At 53.3% G+C, this 17,311-nt stretch overlaps 1 protein-coding gene across 1 annotated transcript in view; it reads left to right on the top strand.

Moving 5' to 3' along the window:
• Positions 1–17,311, top strand: part of CFAP46 (cilia and flagella associated protein 46) — a 121,209-nt gene that overhangs the window by 85,190 nt on the left and 18,708 nt on the right. Inside the window, exons 41-50 of the mRNA XM_063101626.1 lie at positions 41–229; positions 2,338–2,472; positions 2,550–2,729; positions 3,229–3,399; positions 10,562–10,659; positions 11,276–11,352; positions 11,850–11,944; positions 12,527–12,624; positions 13,393–13,472; positions 15,195–15,356. Of these exons, the coding sequence (XP_062957696.1) occupies positions 41–229; positions 2,338–2,472; positions 2,550–2,729; positions 3,229–3,399; positions 10,562–10,659; positions 11,276–11,352; positions 11,850–11,944; positions 12,527–12,624; positions 13,393–13,472; positions 15,195–15,356 (1,285 nt within the window). The remainder of the gene's footprint in view (positions 1–40; positions 230–2,337; positions 2,473–2,549; positions 2,730–3,228; positions 3,400–10,561; positions 10,660–11,275; positions 11,353–11,849; positions 11,945–12,526; positions 12,625–13,392; positions 13,473–15,194; positions 15,357–17,311) is intronic.

Here is a 17,311-nt window from a genome sequence, read left to right as displayed (position 1 = left end):
AGCCACTGCAGTGGTGACCGTGCTCTTTGTCTCCCTGAAGCAATGGCTCACGCTGAAGCGCACCCTGGCACACACGGCGCTGCAGCAGCTGGGGAGCCTGCAGCCACTGTGCGTGAACTGCGTGCAGATCCGCGCCCAGCTCCTGGGCCTGGCCGGGAGGGCCCTCCACCTGCTGGCCATGCGAGCAGACCCCGTGCGCCCCACGCTCTACTGGGAGGAGGGCCTCTTGGTAGGTGTTCCTTCTTCTGCCTCAAGTCTGGTTCATAAACCTGTCATCTCCACCTGAAAACAGAAGCATAGCATGTAAAACTCACCTGATCATAGCAGTAAGAACTGGGCTATAAAAACACGCATCATATTGTCCCCAGTTAAGAAAGGTGTGGCCTGAGGAAGGGAGAAAAAGGTAGGAAGCCTTCAAGAGAGAGACAGACATGCCCCTTTGTGAGGATCACATGGACATCCAGGCACAGGAGAGGGAGGCCACCTGCGTCTAGCCCCAACACTGGGGAGTTTGAGCAGATCTCAGCTCCTGGTGTCTTTCCCACCTTAGGGGCTCTTGCCTGGCCACGCACAGGCCACAAAGCTGGCGGGTCCACAAAGCTCCTGAGCTGGCCTGGGGTGTGCCCAAGCACTGGACGCTAAGCCCCCGACCCTCATGTGGGGCAGGTGGGCCCTTGCCCACATCTACTCCCCCACCACAGCCCAGGGAAGACAAACAGGAGGCACAGACCCTGCCAGTTGCTGTCAGTACAGCTGGGCATCCCTGAGAAGGGCAGTCACCACCCTCCCCCCACCAGGCCCATCCCCCAGCAAGGCTGCCCAGCAGGGCTGGTGCTCCTGCAGGAGCCACCTGCCTGCTCACAACCCTGGTGACAGACCTGTGGATGCCTCCAGGCTACCTTCCTAAACACCTGTGCCATGCCAGCTCCTCCACCTGGAAGGCACCTGCCCTTCAGAGAAGACAGCTCCTTTAGGAAGACACCCCCTCCAAGACCACAGGAGCCAGGCTCTGCATCTCAGTGCGGCTCCCTGACCAGGTGGCCCAGAGTCAGTCCGGAGGTGTTACCTGTCCTCAGGATGTGTCAGGCGATCTGATGGAGTTTGGGCTCTGCGTTCGCCAGCGTTGGCTGAGCAGCTGCACAGGGAGCTCCTCTCTGAGCTTTGTCCTCATCCGTGGAATGGGACTCACATCCCTGCCTGCTGGGAGGGGCTGTCAGCCACACGGACACTGCTGCTCAGTCCTTGCCCCCAGGTCTCCAGACGTGCCCCTCCTGCTTTTCCTGGTTTGTTCCCTTCCGTTTCCCCCGCGTGTGATTTATTGCCGTAGTCGAGCTTCTCGAAACTGAAGCTTATATCCCCGCTTTTTGGGCTTTCTCATATTCAGGGCTGTTTTTGTGCTCTAAGCCCTGCCTTGGCCGAGTCTCATAAGTTTGGATGTGTAGCATTTTCCTTCTCTACGTCAGTTTGACGTGTTCTCTACATTCCATTGTGCTCTTCTTTGACAAAGCTGGTGATTGTAAGTGTACCGTGCAATCTCAAGGCGATTGTGTTTTTCACAGACATCGTTTTGCTATCAAGTCTCATTCAATTTTGCGTGGTTAGAAAACGCACTCTGAAGGACCTCGGTCCCAGGGATCTGCTGAGGCGAGCTCGGGGCCCAGCACTGGCCGGTGTTGGTCCGTGCTCCGCACACTTGAAGAGGGGTGTGTCCGTCATGGTGGAGCCACGTCCTGTGTGTGGCAGGTGGGCCACGGGCGGCCAGAGCTTCTGCGTACTTGCTGGGATTTCATCTACTCATTCCACCTGCAATTGAGAGAACGAGTTAGGGCTTCCCACCTGAACGCTGGGTGTGTCTACTGCTGCTCTTAGTTCTGTCAATATTGCTTTACATATTTTTCAGCCTTGTTGTTTGGTGCATACAGATTTAGGGTTGTGAGACCTCATAACTCCACAAGCCTGGGGAGCTCCTCTCAGCCTAGGTTCTGGGCCTACTGCTCCCTCAACATGCCCATCCCCTTCCCCTTCCGCAGTAGGGAGCTTGTTTCCCACCCACCCGAAAGCTGGGAAGCAGGTGGCACCTGATGCACCTCGGTGCTGCTGGCACCAGCATTCAAGAAAGGTATTTCCAAAAGACTGGATGGAAGTGATGGCAGAACATGGCTGGTCACGAGATGCATGTTGCTTGGGCTGGCTTCCTCAAAGCCATCCAGCTACAGGCTCGCGGGCCAGGGCCCCATTAAGTCAACTAAACCAGACCAGCTGTGGCCTGGGTGCCCCTCACCCAGGGTTCCTGCAGGGGGACCAACCACATCACCAACCCATATGTGTGTTTTGCAGGTGGGCACCAAGCCAAGCAGCCACAAATCTCTGGAGCTAGAAGTCGAGGATGCAGGTGTTGAGGAGTCCAGCTGGGACCCACCAGCCTCCAGAGCAGCACCCAAGGAGTACAGCAGGAAAGCCATGGATCTGAAGGTACGCGGCTCCCGCCTGTCCCTTGCGTGGCTTCTGCCCGCGGAGCCCAGCCTGAGCCTGAGCCTTGCGCCCTGCAGAGGAGGTTAGCGTTGGCCCAGCGGTACCTGGCCCAGGCGTCAGAGGTGCTGCTGCAGTGCCTGCAGGTGGCACTGGGCAGCAGCCTCTTGGACATCGCAGCAGCTGCCAGCCTGGAGATGGTGGAGTGCACCAGCACCCTGGACCCCGTGGCCACCTGCCAGTTCCTGGCACTGTCCCAGGTATGGCTCTGCTCTGTGCACCCCAGCAAGGTCCCCCTCAGCACCCTCAGAGGAGGGAGGTACTCGAGCTCCCTCCTGCTGGTGACTTGCCACCCGGGCCGCGGCCCTTGCTGTGGGGTTGGTGCTCCATTTGAGAAGAGAGTCGCAGGCCCAAGGGCCTGCTCACAGCCGCTGGGAGAGGGCAGGCAAGGCCATGCCTGTTCCCCTGACCCCCAGCTCCTGGAGGGTCTCCAGCCGGCGGAAGCCACCAACCACGTGTCCATCTATGTGTCTCAGAGTGAACATGCATTTGCGTACTCATGTCTGAATCCCTGTAGTGGACAGGCACAGAGACCCAGCAATGAAGGGCCAGCATGGCCCTGCCACATGGACCTTACAGAGGTCCAGTGGAGGGGACGGCCTGACCCCATGTACCTCTACCAGTGGCCGGGAGAAGCACAGCCTCCCAGGGCAGCCCGACTACCCGCCCTCCCAGGCTCCCCTCCCTGGTCTGTTTCAGAGCTGCTCGGCCTCAGGGATGATGCGGGACGTCCTGCTCACGGCCACGGCCAACACGAGCAGCTCGCAGCTGGCGGCCCTACTGCAGCTGCAGCACTGGCTACGATGCCAGGACAGGACCTACACCAGCCTGTTCACCACCGTGGAGCAGAGGCTGGCCACCATCTCCAAGGTGAGCAGGAGGGGACGCCCTGAACCAGCTCCAACTCTAGGAGAGGGCAACCCTTTATGTCACTCGACTTGAGGCCAAACGCTGCCCTGCCTTTCCACAGCTTTGTGGCTCTGGGAGGGTTGCTCAGCCTCTCTGGGCTTCCGTGTCCTGTGGACCTCGTAGCTGGCAGCCTGGGGCCTGCAGCAGAGGGCTGACCGCCAGACCCTCAAGTGGGGATGGCATGGAGGCTGGCACCAAGCTCCTGCTGTGCCCCGAGGGTCTGCACACGGCCATGGGCTCCTTTCCCAACTCTGTTTAAGGACACGTTTTACACTACACTCAAGTCACGGTTTTGATCTTGAGCAATATCTGCAGAACGTCAGAGCTACGGCCCCTTGTCTCTCATTCAGATGGCAGGTATACTGGGAGTGTTGAAAGAAAAAAGATGCGATGGAATTTCACGGGTCGGGGAGACAGACGAGCGCACTCCAGCCACGCCCCTGTCCCCCTCTTCCTTCTTGGCTGCTTTCACGGTCCTCTCTTTTGGGGTGGACCCTCTCTGACCCTTCATCCAAGGCTGCCTTTGACATTTGGGGGCCAGGTAATTCTTTGTGGGTGGGGTGGGGTGTCCTGTGCATTATAGGACACTGAGCAGAGTCCTCGCCCCCAGCCCTATGTGACAACCAAAAATGTCTCCACATAAATGGAAGCAGAATCACCGGCAGAGGCTGGTGCCTTCACCCCCAGGATGGGAGCCTGCCCTCCTTGGTGAAGAGCCCAGCGGGAGGTCTGAGGGGCCACCCAGGCCTGAGGACAGCAGGGCCAGCACAGCCTGGGCTCTGCACGTGGTGGCAGGTGCCCTGCGGGTTCAGTCCAGCAGAGATGGGGGGAGAGCACACCTGCCTCATGGGAATAAGAATGGGCTGCCCGGGTGGCGGTGATTGGTCAAGGCAGTGCACAAGCGACCAGGTGGAGGTGTCGGTGACCAGAGCACCAGCGGGAGCTCAGCCCCACCTCCGCTGCCCGAGAGCTGGCCACCTGACAAGTCACACCTCCCTCCCCTGTGGCTGCAGGGACCAGAGCACGGGCTTGGCTGTGGGAGCTGCGCCGTCATGACAACAGCTGATGTCACTGCTACTTCGGTTTTGGGAACCTTGTGGACACCTGTGTCCACTATGAGGCACACAGATTTCTCAGGGTCAGGGCTGGGAGGTCATAGGACATTGCAAGCTAATTGCAACAGCCACAGGAAAAGCCAGGTGAACTGAGGAAACTCCATCAGCTTTGGAAGCAACAAGAACTAGCTCCACTAAAATTCCTGCAACAGGCAAGCTCGGCAGTGAGCCGACATCACTCGTCTGCCCCTGGGGTCACTGGCTGAGCAGGAGCCGCTGGGACTGGGCTTGACAGGGAGCCTCTGTGGGGAGGAGAAGGAGCCATGAGGAGAGGCAGCCACGCTGCAACCTGGAGCAGGTCCACATCACACCGCTCAGGGATGCCTGCTGGGTCCTGGGCCTTGTGGAATCTCACGTGGAAGCTTCCAGAAGGCAATGAAATCTGACGTGGTCTCATGGTGCCTGGGACATCTGGCCTTCCGTAAGCATCCCGCGTGCAGTTTCTGAAGTACAGAGTTCAGTGCCTGGGTTCAGAGAAAAGGGGCCACACACCCCCAATGTTGCATCAGTGACTAGAGCACATACTGAAGAAACACCTGACTGGAGGGGGAAGTTGGGGGACAGACGATGGGGGAGACGGAAGACACTTAGGAGCTGAATGCACATTAACGTCCCGAACCAAGGGGGGAAACGTGGAGCAGAGGCTGCGAATCCCCTAAACTAACAGCATCCACGGGCTCAGGAATTGCAGCCAAGCCTACACAGGACAGCACAATGACAACTGCCCCAGACACGTCACAGCAAAGCTGAGAGAGCCAGGGACAGAGAAACCGTAAGTGCAGCCGAGAAGGCCACATGCGACCTGTGACTGGCTGGAGGAATAACTCCCACCCAGGTGCTCAGAAACATTGCTCGACATGGAGATAAAGACACTTTTAGACAAACAAAAACGGAGGGGATTTAAAAGAACAACTAAAGTAATCAAAGAACAGCTAAAGGGAGATCGCAGGCGGAGGGAAAATAATCCCAGGCAGAAACACGAAGGGGCAGGAGAGACTGACGAGCGCTCCAGGGTGCGTGTGCGGTAGGGGCGCGAGTGCCGACTGTGTGCGGCGGGTGCTCGGGGCAGGGCGGGGTGGCAGAGTTTAAGACTCGTGGGCGAATTCGCAGGTCGAAGAGGATGATGGGCCCTAGGCTCGCCACAAAGTCATGTGCAACCAGGTTAATAAAAAGGAAACATTAAATAATAATAGTGTACTAATCCAAAAAGAAGGCAAGAAGAGAAAAAAAGGAATGGAAGAATAAATGGTCCCAGTAGAAAAATAACTGTACAGTAGTCATAGTCGACACAAGCCCAAATATATTTGTAATTACAACACGTGTAAATTGACTGAACACAGCAAATCGAAGACTAAGATTGTCAGACTGGATAAAAAGAAAAACAAAATCCAGTTACATGCTGCTTAAAAGAGGCACACTTTACACATAAGAGCACAGAAACGTTGAAAGTAAAAGATGAGAAAAAAACTACGAGAACCATGAAAATACTAATCAGATGAAAGCCCACAGATGTTACAGCCAGATGCATCGCAAGGAATAGAGGGGGACATGTCACGAAGACACAGGGATCACTCCAGCAAAGCACCACAATCCACCCCATGGTGAAGTCTCAAAATACATGAGGCATAGGACAGAGGTACAGAAGGAGCGGTAGACACACCCAGCGTTCAGGTGGGAAGCCCTAACTCGTTCTCTCAATTGCAGGTAGAACGAGTAGATGAAATCCCAGCAAGTACGATGTCTGTGAAAAACACAATCGCCTTGAGATTGCACGGTACACTTACAATCACCAGCTTTGTCAAAGAAGAGCACAATGGAATGTAGAAAACACGTCAAACTGACGTAGAGAAGGAAAATACTACACATCCAAACTTATGAGACTCGGCCAAGGCAGGGCTTAGAGCACAAAAACAGCCCTGAATATGAGAAAGCCCAAAAAGCGGGGATATAAGCTTCGGTTTCGAGAAGCTGGACTACGGCAATAAATCACACGCAGGGGAAACGGAAGGGAACAAATAAATAAAGCAGCAAACCATGAAGTTAAAACAAACGTACAGCAGAGGAAAAACAGAGGCAGTCGTTGGTTCCAAAGAGAGGAGAAACAAAACTGGTAAACCCCAGAAAGACCTGCTGAGAAAAAGAGAGAAAACACAGATTTCCAAAATCAGTAATAAGACACATCACCAGGACCCTACAGACATCTAAGCTAGTAAGAAAATGTTATTTACAGCCTCACTCCACTACATTTGATAATTTGGATGAAAGGGAAAAATTCCTCAAAAAACCACAACTCACCAAAGCTGAGATGCACCCAGATGCAATTATCTTGACCAGTAAATTCTTAGAAACGTTAAAGGGAGAAATAATCAAACTTTCAAAGTTCTTGCAACTCTTTATTTAAGAGGCCAGATGAACCTGGATATCTGAAACCTGGCAAGGACATTACAAGACAGTAGTCTCTCTTGTCAACACGAACACAAAACTCCTTCATGAAATATTAGCAAGTAAGATCCAGCGATATAAAATGCATGTGTCGAGATGAAGTGGGCACGTCCTGTGTCGTTTGATATTCAAAAGTCACTGCATGTTAGCAGAAGGAGAAAAACCACCATAGCACCTTGATAGATGCAAAAAAAAGTGGTTCTCAAAATTCAACACTCAGTCATGATTTAAAAGTTGAGATAGAAGGGAATTTCCTTCATCTGATGAAGAATATCTCTAAAACCTCATAGCAAGCATTACATTTTATGGTAAATATTACAAAGTTTTCTGCAAGAGTGGAAATTACACAGGAATTCTGACTCTCAAGCACCTCTGTTCGATATAGTACAGTAAGACTAAAAAAGAAATACAACAAAGAAAGATGTGAAAGGAAAAAATAGAACTGATTATTCACCATCAACATGATTGTGTACCCAGAAAATCATGGAGTTGATAGATTAATATTAGAAGTAACATGCACAGTTAGCAAGGTCACTGCTAAAGGCTATTAGGTTGATTGTCGTGTAATCCTGCTGACGATGCCAATTGTAGAGCTAGAGCTGGGTCTGGAGCTCACAGACCCCTCAAGCCCATTCACAAACCCTTCGCATGCAGGTCTAGGAGCTGGGTAACTGGCAAAAAGGTCCCCGGAGCCTTGGTTGAAGAAAGAATAGTCTTTATTCAGCACCCACACTAAGAGTTAAGCAGTCCACAAGAGAAACTCAGAAACTCAACTGCTACCAGCAAAGTCCACTGAAAAAACCAAGCAGCTGCCAGCAGAATAAACATGCTCTATTTTTAGATTGAGCTCTGCCGGCCAGCCTGCTTCATACACTGCAGAACACACAGTAGCAATTAACTAAAAAGATACATGGGTGCACCTGCGCACTAACTCCACCCACACACAGCTGGTTTACAAGAAATGTCGAGGGAGCCTGACTAAATTATCCTATTTTCCCTACCGTTGATCTACAAACATTAATTGTATTTCTAGATGCCAGTTACAAGCAAGTGGAAAATGAAAAATAATTGAATGATACCCTTTCCAGTAGCATCAAAAAAAAAAAAAATCAAATACCTAGGGAAATAGCTAACAAAAGATGTACAAGACCCCTGCACAGAAACTATAAACCTCTTGTGGAGAACTTAAAAAGAAACTGGATAAATGGACCCCCGTGTGGGTCAGACAGCTCCGTGTGGCTCAGTGGCTGATTCTCTCTGTGGGCACCTGCCCCAGCTCTGCTCCCTGAATGAGCAGCCGGCATTGCTCCCTACGAAGATGACCTGATCAGTGGTGCAGCATAAACACCTGGCAGGTGACCATGGAGCACGTGGCTCTCGTCAGCCCACATGCCCCTCCTGGGTCCCTGGGTCACACCAGTGCCTGCTCTGCTGGGCATGGAGCTCATTCCCAGGTGGTGACAGGAGACAACGGTACTAACCATAAAAGAAAGAAAATGACAAATTGGACTCCACTGAAATTAAGAACTTCTGTTCATCAAAAAGTGCCACCAGGAGTCAAAAGGCAGAGCGGGAGAAGATGCTCTCGGTGGCCACCACTAACAAGTGTGTTTCCTGCATGTGTGAAGGGCATGTGTCCCTCCCAGTAAGAAAAAGACAGATGCTGCAATGGAACAGGCATGAGATTGGAATTTCTCAAAAGGAGATACTCAAATGGCCAATAAACGTTTTTAATGTTACTCAAGTTTATCAGTCATCAGGGAAATGCGGAAACTAAAACCACATTCACACACTACCAGACACCCACCAGAATGGCTGAAATTAGAAAGGAAGAAATTACCCAGTGGTGCTGAAGAGAGGGGACAGCTGGGTCTCTCACACACGTGGAGGGGTGGGGCTTAAGAGTGGTGCAGTGACCCCTTCGGAAAGAGTTTGGCAGAATCTCCTACAGCTGAGCGTGTGAATCCTGCACCCGGCAGTCCCACGCTGGGTCTGTGCCCAACAGAAATGCTCCCGCCCAGGCCCCCGGAGAACACAGACAGCATGTTAATGGCAGCAGCATTCGTGTGCCACAAAAGGGAAACCATACAGATGCCCACTGTCCACAGCACGGATTGAGAAGTTGTGGCACATTCACGCATTGGAATCCTCTACGGTGGAGAGGAGCGTCTGCCGCCACACGTACCAACCCAGATGGAGCTCACAGTGCAGCATTGGATGAGCAGCTGGCACAGACAGGAAAGCCAGCCTGAGCTGCGACAAGTCTGTCCTGTCTCCTTTCGGGGAGGAGGGTGGTGGCCAGTGGCAGCCTGTCTTCCGTGGCCATGTGGGTGTGGCCCATTGTGAAAATCCATCCAGCTTTCTGTTTATTCTTCTTCAATAGTGAGTTTTCTAAAAACTGCTTCATTTTTGCAAACCCAAAGCTCTGAGCATTCATGGCTCGACTGGGGAGGGCTGTGCAAGGAGCGTGGCGCCTGCAACCTGCTGACCGCTTGTGAGGGGGTGTGTGGCTGCCTGCTGTGAGCAGTGAGGAGCCCGAACTGCACAGCGTCTGGTGTTAGTTAGAAGCTGTCAGTGCATGGGCTCCACCACGGAGAAGGCGACAGGGCCTGGGTGGACCACAGCTGGTGGGCAACTGCAGGCCCAGGGCCACACTGAGCTCCCTGAGGCCTGGGGAAGACAGGACCTTCCCCAGGGAGTGTGGGGGAACAGCTGCACGCGTCTGTGCACACGCATTTCTGTATCTTTGCACACGTGTCTGTGTGTGTCTGCACGAGTGTGTGCATCTGTGCACATCTGTGTGAATGTGTGTCTCTGTGTGCACACGTCTGTGTGTCTGCATGAGTGTTGTGTACAGATGTTGGTGTGTCTGTATGAGTGTGTTGTGTACAGATGTCTGTGTGTGTCTGCATGAGTGTGTGTGTCTGTGTGCACATCTGTGTGAATGTGTGTCTGTTCCTGCATGCATCTGTGTGACTGCATGTGTGTCTGCATGAGTGTGTTGTGTACAGATGTCAGCGTGTCTGCATGAGTGTGTTGTGTACAGATGTTGGTGTGTCTGTATGAGTGTGTTGTGTACAGATGTCTGTCTGTGTCTGCATGAGTGTGTGTGTCTGTGTGCACATCTGTGTGAATGTGTGTCTGTTCCTGCATGCATCTGTGTGACTGTGTGTGTCTAGGCACATGAAGTGGAGAAGACGCAAGGGAAGGGGACCGGGGGAAAGACTGTGCTGGTGGACGAGGTGCTGGAGGACGTCCCGCATGTCATGTTGTTTCCGTGCAAGTGCACTTCATGTCATGCAGATCAGGTTTCTGACATTAACACCTGGAGGGAACTTGAAACTTCATGTGCCTCTGCTGCTCCCTTGTGGCGGCCATGCGTCACCACCAACAGGGGGTCCCCAGAGCCCACCTGCCCCCAGCCCTGGCTAGAAAGACACCTAAGACCCCGCCCAGGGATCAGCATGAAACCTCCTCTGTGACATCTCGTGAAAAGCAATGAAAATAACACCTGTGACATCACTGGGTCCTAAATGTGCTTGTGATCCCCGTTTATCATGACACAGGCTTGGCAGAACCTCTGTGTCACGGAACAACACTTCAACCTCTTGAGTGAGATTCCACCTACATTTCGGGTCCTCTTTCTGCACCACTCTCGAGACAGGTAAAGCCTTTTTGCTCCTGTTGCTGTGCCTGCGCCGTGCCCTAATGGAGGCACAGACCCAGCCTGGGGCTGCCCACTCAGCCCCTGCCCAGGGCGGCCATGGGATGTTGTAAATGCCCTGGCCAGATGACGGCGGGAGAGAGGTAGTCCAGGGACACAGAGCGTCTCCACTCCTGTTACTCCTGGGGACAGAATTGCTGATGATGGTCAGGCTGGTATGTTGGGGACAGGGGCACCTCCCGTGATCGTCTCCAGCTCAGGAGATGATCCAGGCCTGGGTGGGCCTAGATGCCCAGACTTGAAGGTCCCCATTAAAGTGGAGCAGAAAGCTGAACAGCCTGTCCCAGGCTGCCCCATGGTCTCACCAAGCCCACCGAGTCCCTGGCAGTGACGGAAAAGCCAGGCTGCCGTGACAAGTGCCTGAAGCTGCCCAGCCTGTTCTAATCCCAAGCCTTGATGTGGCCACACACAGCCTGGGCTTCTGTGGGGAGTGACCCCTGTGCGGGGTGTGGCTGACACAAGTGGCCTCATCAGGCTTCTCTGATCCCATGAGCTGGGCTTTGAGCTGTCTCCATTGGGGACATGCTGGCGGCCCCCACCCAATATCTGCCAACAGGTCCCGTCTGTATGGCGCTGCCTATGAGAAACCCAGGCTCCTTCCTGCAGCCAAAGGGAAGACACTGCAAGTGGGAGGTGAGTGACGGGGCCGGGTCAGCACAAGAGACACAGAGGCGGGCTGGTGGCCCAGGTCTGGTGCCCAGCACGCCCCAGGCCTCCCTGCAGATGTGGACCTTTTGCTTAGCGAGATAGAGACCCACCTGGAGCCTCCTTACTCGTGGGCATGGCCGTCCCCCTGAGCCCATGGCAGACGAGGAAATGGGGCACAGGCTGTCACCCAGGTACAGGAGGCAGTGGCTCACCCCCATCCCCTGAGCTGTCTTCTCTTCGCCGTGTTTGGCATATTTTCTGTTTTTCCTTTTTTCTCTGTCCTTCCCAGGACCCCCTACATAGGGATGAGTGAGGGGCCAGTTCCTCCCCGTGCACTAGGCCAGGATCCAGGGGCTGTTTGCAGGGAAGGGGGGAGCAGCCCTGGGTAGAGAAGCCCCTCACCCACCACTTACTTTTTAAACTCCAGCACTGACCTCTCAGCCCTGCACAGGGGAGAACGGCTGTGTCTGTGTCTCCTGCAGGCCACTGCAAGGTGTCACGTGTGACTGTGAGCCCCACTGCCCTCTCAGACCTGTTGGCCAGCGCCCAGCAGTTCCGGGAGCAGACCCAAGCCAAGGTGTACAGTGAGGACATGTCCCTGAGCCCAGGCGTGGTGAGCCCCTGAGGCCCCGAACTGCGCTGGCAGGACCCAGCAGGGAAGCGGGGTGGGGCGGGGTGCTGGGCCAGGACCTCCCCCAGCTGGGTGAGGGGTGCCGGCCATCCCCACACCAGGCACGCAGGCACTGCCAGACACCCAGGTCAGGCTCCATGTCTGATCCCACAATCAGATACCTGAGGGGGCTGACATCTCGGCTTCGCAGAGAACAGGGTCACCTTGTCCAGCCTGCCTCTGCAGGTGGGACCCCCTTTGATGCAAACAGAGGGAACGGGTGGGGGCTGGGGTGTCAGGGTGGCCTCCAGAGGATCAACCAGGAGAAGCCGGCGGGAGCGCTGCGCAGGGAAGGCAGGTAGGGCGCAGGGGGCTGAGCCGCGCTCCCCCACAGCAGGCTGTTTCTAGAAGGGGAAGCCTCGGCCCTTTCCTCGAGGTCTTGCCCTGTCTTTGCTCTGAACTGGACAGGGGTTTGGGGGTCCTCTTGACACGTTCCGATTGCAGCTGTTTTTTGGGTTGATGTAGGAACTGGGTGGCGTGCACCTTCAGGAGAAAGAGGACTGTCTGCGGACCCTGAACAGCGTCCTGAGGCCCCTGGAGGAGTACCTGAAGCCACTGTCCCCGCTGCTGCGCTGCCCCGAAGCCAGGTACCTGCTGACGGCACTCGATCCCTGACAGCGTTAAGGGACTGGCCAGCTTCCCGGCTCACGGAGGGGGACGTCAGAGTGGCCTGAGGGCTGGTGCTGGCCGCGGAAGGCGACGGAGGACTGTCGGAGCCCCGGGCGACAGAAGCCAGCTCCTCCCGGAGACAGGCAGCCGCATCTCCTTCCTACAAGTTCCTGGGCCAGCGCCAGCGCCGGCAGAGGCTATGACGGGCAGACGGGGCAGGCTGAAGGCAGCCCTGGGCAGCCAGTGGGATGGGTGGAAAGTGCACGGCCGTCTTCCTATGCTGTCACTCCAGCGTGGACTCGTGCCCTGCCATCGTGATGCTGCGCAGCAGGCCCCGCATGGTCCCTCTGTGCAGGGACTCCAGATGCCACAGCTCCATCCTGCCGTCACTGGGAAGGAGTCCTCGTCCCTTTCGCTTCAGATCTTTCCCACACTCATGACCCCTCTGCCCTTTGACCTCTGGTCCGGGTGTGGGCTGGGAGGGGTGGGCGCATCGAGGGTCCAGCCCCTTTGGCTGGTTTTTAGGAAGGAAGGCAGAGGCGACGGCAGGCGCTGCTCGTTAGACCCCCAGCAGGTCAGAGATCCGAATCCTCTGGGCTCCTGCGGTGGCAGCTGCCCCGGTCCATCCCCGCAGAGCGCTCCCGCCACCGGCCCGCGGCGCTCACTGCCAAGGGGTGAGCTTTGTGTTCTTAGTGGATGTTGTTTTCTTCTGTTTTTAAACCTGAATTCATACCTTCGACCTGCAGAGTACAGATGCCCACAGTTGTCGTGGATTCAGGGAAACCAAAGGTCAAAGATAAGGAAAGGAAAATGTCCACACCACAAGGTGAGTGCAGCAGGACGGCCACCCCGAGTCCCCTGCTCGCTTGGTCTTATGGGCTTGCTGCCCCGCAGGATGCTGGGCTGGGATCCACCCTCCATCTGGGAGAGCCTGTGGGCCAAAGCCACGGCCTGTGTCCCAGTGAGCCCTGTGCAGGAGCCCAGCACCAAGCCCTGCCAGCCCTCCCGCTGAGGTCTCCCAGTGTGCTGGGTGCCCACAGGGTAGGTGGGAAGGCTCCGGAGCGTTCTGTGCACAGCCGCTGACCAGCGCAGTGGGTAGGGGCTTGGTGCAAAACCTCTCTGATAGCGCCATGAAACCCAGCAAACCTACCCTTCCCTGGTGACTGGTCAGTGCCCGCCACGCCACCAGTTCATGCTCAAGAGTAATAGTGTTGTGACCTTGTGTGACATCAAACTGACCTTCACCACCTGCATGTGTACATCCCAAATGAACACGCGGGAAAAACGGATGGAGAGGTCGTGCAATCAGATGGATCACAAGGTTTTTCTTGAAAAGATGCAAAGTCATCGTCAGCCCTGCCCTGGGAGCTGCGTCCTGAGGAATCCACTGGGAAGGGCAGCACCCCACTGCCCCATGTGTGGGGCCCCTGCTGGCTCCGCCGCCCTGTTTCCACCTTCAGTGCAGACCCTGTCGTCTTTTACTGGACTCGGGAAGAAATGTTTAAAACGTGCTCACACATGCCCCAAATCCCCACAACTAGAGAGGAGTATTGAATGTCTGTGAGGTCTCTTTTCATCTCCTGGCACCTTTGATTTTATAAATCACTCTTTTTAAAGGTAGTTTCATTTGCTAAATTTTCTTTTGTCTACTTTTCTATCTCCCACAAAGAATTATTGAGCAGAGGACAAAGGGGATGGTTAGTTACTTTGCCGAAAGGAGCTTTGCTTTCCAAACGCGCCCAACACTGAGTTGCCCACAGCAACCCCAGACACTGACATTTAGAGCTAAAGTTCCCAAGCGCCTTCCAGTTCCACATCCATCAGAATGGAAGATCAAGGGTTTGGGGATCGTACGCACTCGTTAGGAGAACATGTTTCTCCTTTTACACTCCACTGGCAGCCAGAGTGTTCCTACCTGGGGCCACCTACATGAATGGAGACTCAGCCCTAAAAGTTCCCTGCATCAAGATAAGAAAGGTCGCCTCTCAGTTTAAGCAAACTTATTTTTGTTTTGTTAATAAAGTCAGTCCAGTTAAGGTGCCTTAGTGGCCTCACCCTTTAGTACCAGTTGGGATTGTCAAAAAGAGCAGGTCACCCGGAGAAGCCCTTTCCCCTCTGCAGGGGCTCCCTCCAGCAGCCAGGCCCACTTATGGAAAGTCTTTGGGAGGAAGGTTGTGCAGTCTCCACCCTGGTTAAAGGAGACACAGCATCACAGCCCTGCCTCAGGAATCAGACGTCCGAGCTAGGGCTGGGCCTTGAGCCACGGACCTGGTGCCCACTACCAAGAGAGATGGGGGCTGTCTCCAGGTCCGAGCTGTGAGCTCAGCCATGCCATCAAAGCTAGTGTCCACACCCAGGGGGGCTGGCATGCCCCCAGGGACCCACCTCTCTGAAAGCTGTGCTGAGCCAGACTTTTCCCTGTGCCTCCATGCTGCGGCAGATGCCAGGGCCAGGCCAAACAAGGTCGGGGCTGGAACTGACTCAGCTCCACACCTGGGTCTGCCCTGTCCCTGCTCCATCTCAGCCGCTGTTGTTTCAGCATCCACAGACCAGCCCGAGGCTGCAGATTACGTGATCCTGATTGTGGACAGGCATTTTCTGGAGCTGCCACTGGAAGGTCTCTCTGTGTTCAATGAAGGGACGGTTTCCTCGGTGTCACGAGAATTTTCTCTCCAAATGTTGTGCAATCGCCTCCGCAAAGAAGAAACAGGTAAGAGCTGCCTTTCGCCACATCAGTGTTTGATCCCTGCACCAGCCAGCCACCAGAAGGTATAAATATATAAAATGGAAATATTTAAATTACTTTTCAGATAAGAGACTGTTAACTCCTGTTGAAAACATAATCATCATATGTTGCAACATTTTTCTAGGCACTTATTCATTCAGCAATACTTATAGAGTATAGATACTCAAAGATATTGTAGAATAGGTACTATGTGCCAGTATTCTGTTGGGTCCTAAATGTATAGTGAAGAATGTAAACACTGTTCTCATCTCACAAAGAAGGGGTCAGTAGTAACAATCAGCTGCACGATTTATCATGTAACTGGACGGTGAGGAGCAAAGAGGGAGTGGACCATGGGGCTGGCATAGGCCTGGGGGGCTGTGGGGACTCGGGATGAGTCTGTTGCTACTGGGTGCTGGTCACATGGAAGTGCCCACTTGTGAGAGTCCTCCAAGCCACACACGTGTGGTATGTGCAGTTTTCTGCATGTATGTTGCACTTCAAAAAATGCAAAATTAGATTAACAATAAGTAGATTAGACTGTTGCTTCCAGGGTTTAGTAACAAGGACCAAATTTGTCCTTCCAACTGAAACTGAAAAAGAAAACAAAATACATGAAACAAGGGTTGTCAGGCATTGGACAGGAGGCCGTGCTGGCCAGAGCACGTCCTGCAGAGAGCTTCCAGGCCACAGCTTGAGCTCAGAGGACTCCATCAGTGAGGAGGTGGAGCTGCGAGCCTGGGAATACTGAGGCAGCTAGCATTTGCAGGGCAGGACTCTAGGGAGGTGAGCACTGCACAGACGGGAACACTCCAGAAACCTGCCGTGGCTCCTTGTGAGCTGAGAATGGCCAGTGCATGCGTGTGAGGAAACTGCCCAAGGTTGGGGCAGAGATAAACACTGCAAGTGGTCAAATCATGGGTAAACATTGAAAACCTTTTTCTCATTTAAAAAATCTCTTTAAAAACTTTTAAGCAAAAAGTTTAGAGCAAACAAAAATAATAACGATTGTGGGGTTTTATAGCCTGTGATTGAAAATGTATGAGTACAAGAGAACACAGGCTGGGAGGGAGGACATGGAAGCAGAGTGTCATGACGTTGTCATGCCATCCATGAAGTGGAGTGATGTTACCTGAGGGTGGACTGTGAGAATTCAATTAAAGATGTTAACTATAAACCCTCAAGCAACCACTAAAAGCAAAACTAGAACAAAAACGAACACAAACAGCTCACAGCTAATACATCAATGAATTAGATGAAATGGAATCATAATTAATACACAGTTAATCCCCAAGAAAGACAGGAAAAAAGGAAAATGGAACAAAGAACAGGTAGGAAAAATTGAAAACAAATAGCAAGATGACATATTCCAACCCAGCCATGCCAATAATCACATTACATGTAAATGGTCTAAATATCCCAGTTAAAGGGTACAGATCATCTGATTGCATAAAAACACAAGACCCAAAACTTTGTTTACCCAAGAAACCCAGTTTATGTAAAAAGGCAATGATGGATTAAAAAGAAGGATGTAAATATACATACCATACTATCAAAAGAAAGCTGGCGTAGCCAAATTAAGTCAGAAAAAGTAGATTTCACCAGTGAGAATGTGATCAGGGATACAGAGGTTCATTTCTTAATGATAAAGAGGTTAATTCATGAAGAGGACATAAAATCCTAAATGTTAATATGTCTATCAACATAACTGCTAACTACATAAAACAAAACTGATGGAACCGCAAGAAAAATCAGCAAATACTCAATGACAGCTGGAGAGGTCAGCATCCCTCCCCAGTAGTGACAGAACAAATAGGCACAAAACCAGCAGAACACAGAAGACTTCAGCTTATCCACTGACCTCGCCCATTGACATTTCATGAAATGCCACCCAGTGACAGAGTGTGCATTGTTCTCACAGGCACATGGACATTCGACAA

Source organism: Cynocephalus volans, chromosome 7, assembly GCF_027409185.1.
Source record: "Cynocephalus volans isolate mCynVol1 chromosome 7, mCynVol1.pri, whole genome shotgun sequence".
In the NCBI taxonomy this organism is placed as follows: domain Eukaryota; kingdom Metazoa; phylum Chordata; class Mammalia; order Dermoptera; family Cynocephalidae; genus Cynocephalus; species Cynocephalus volans.
This window is presented reverse-complemented; position numbering and strand designations above follow the sequence as displayed.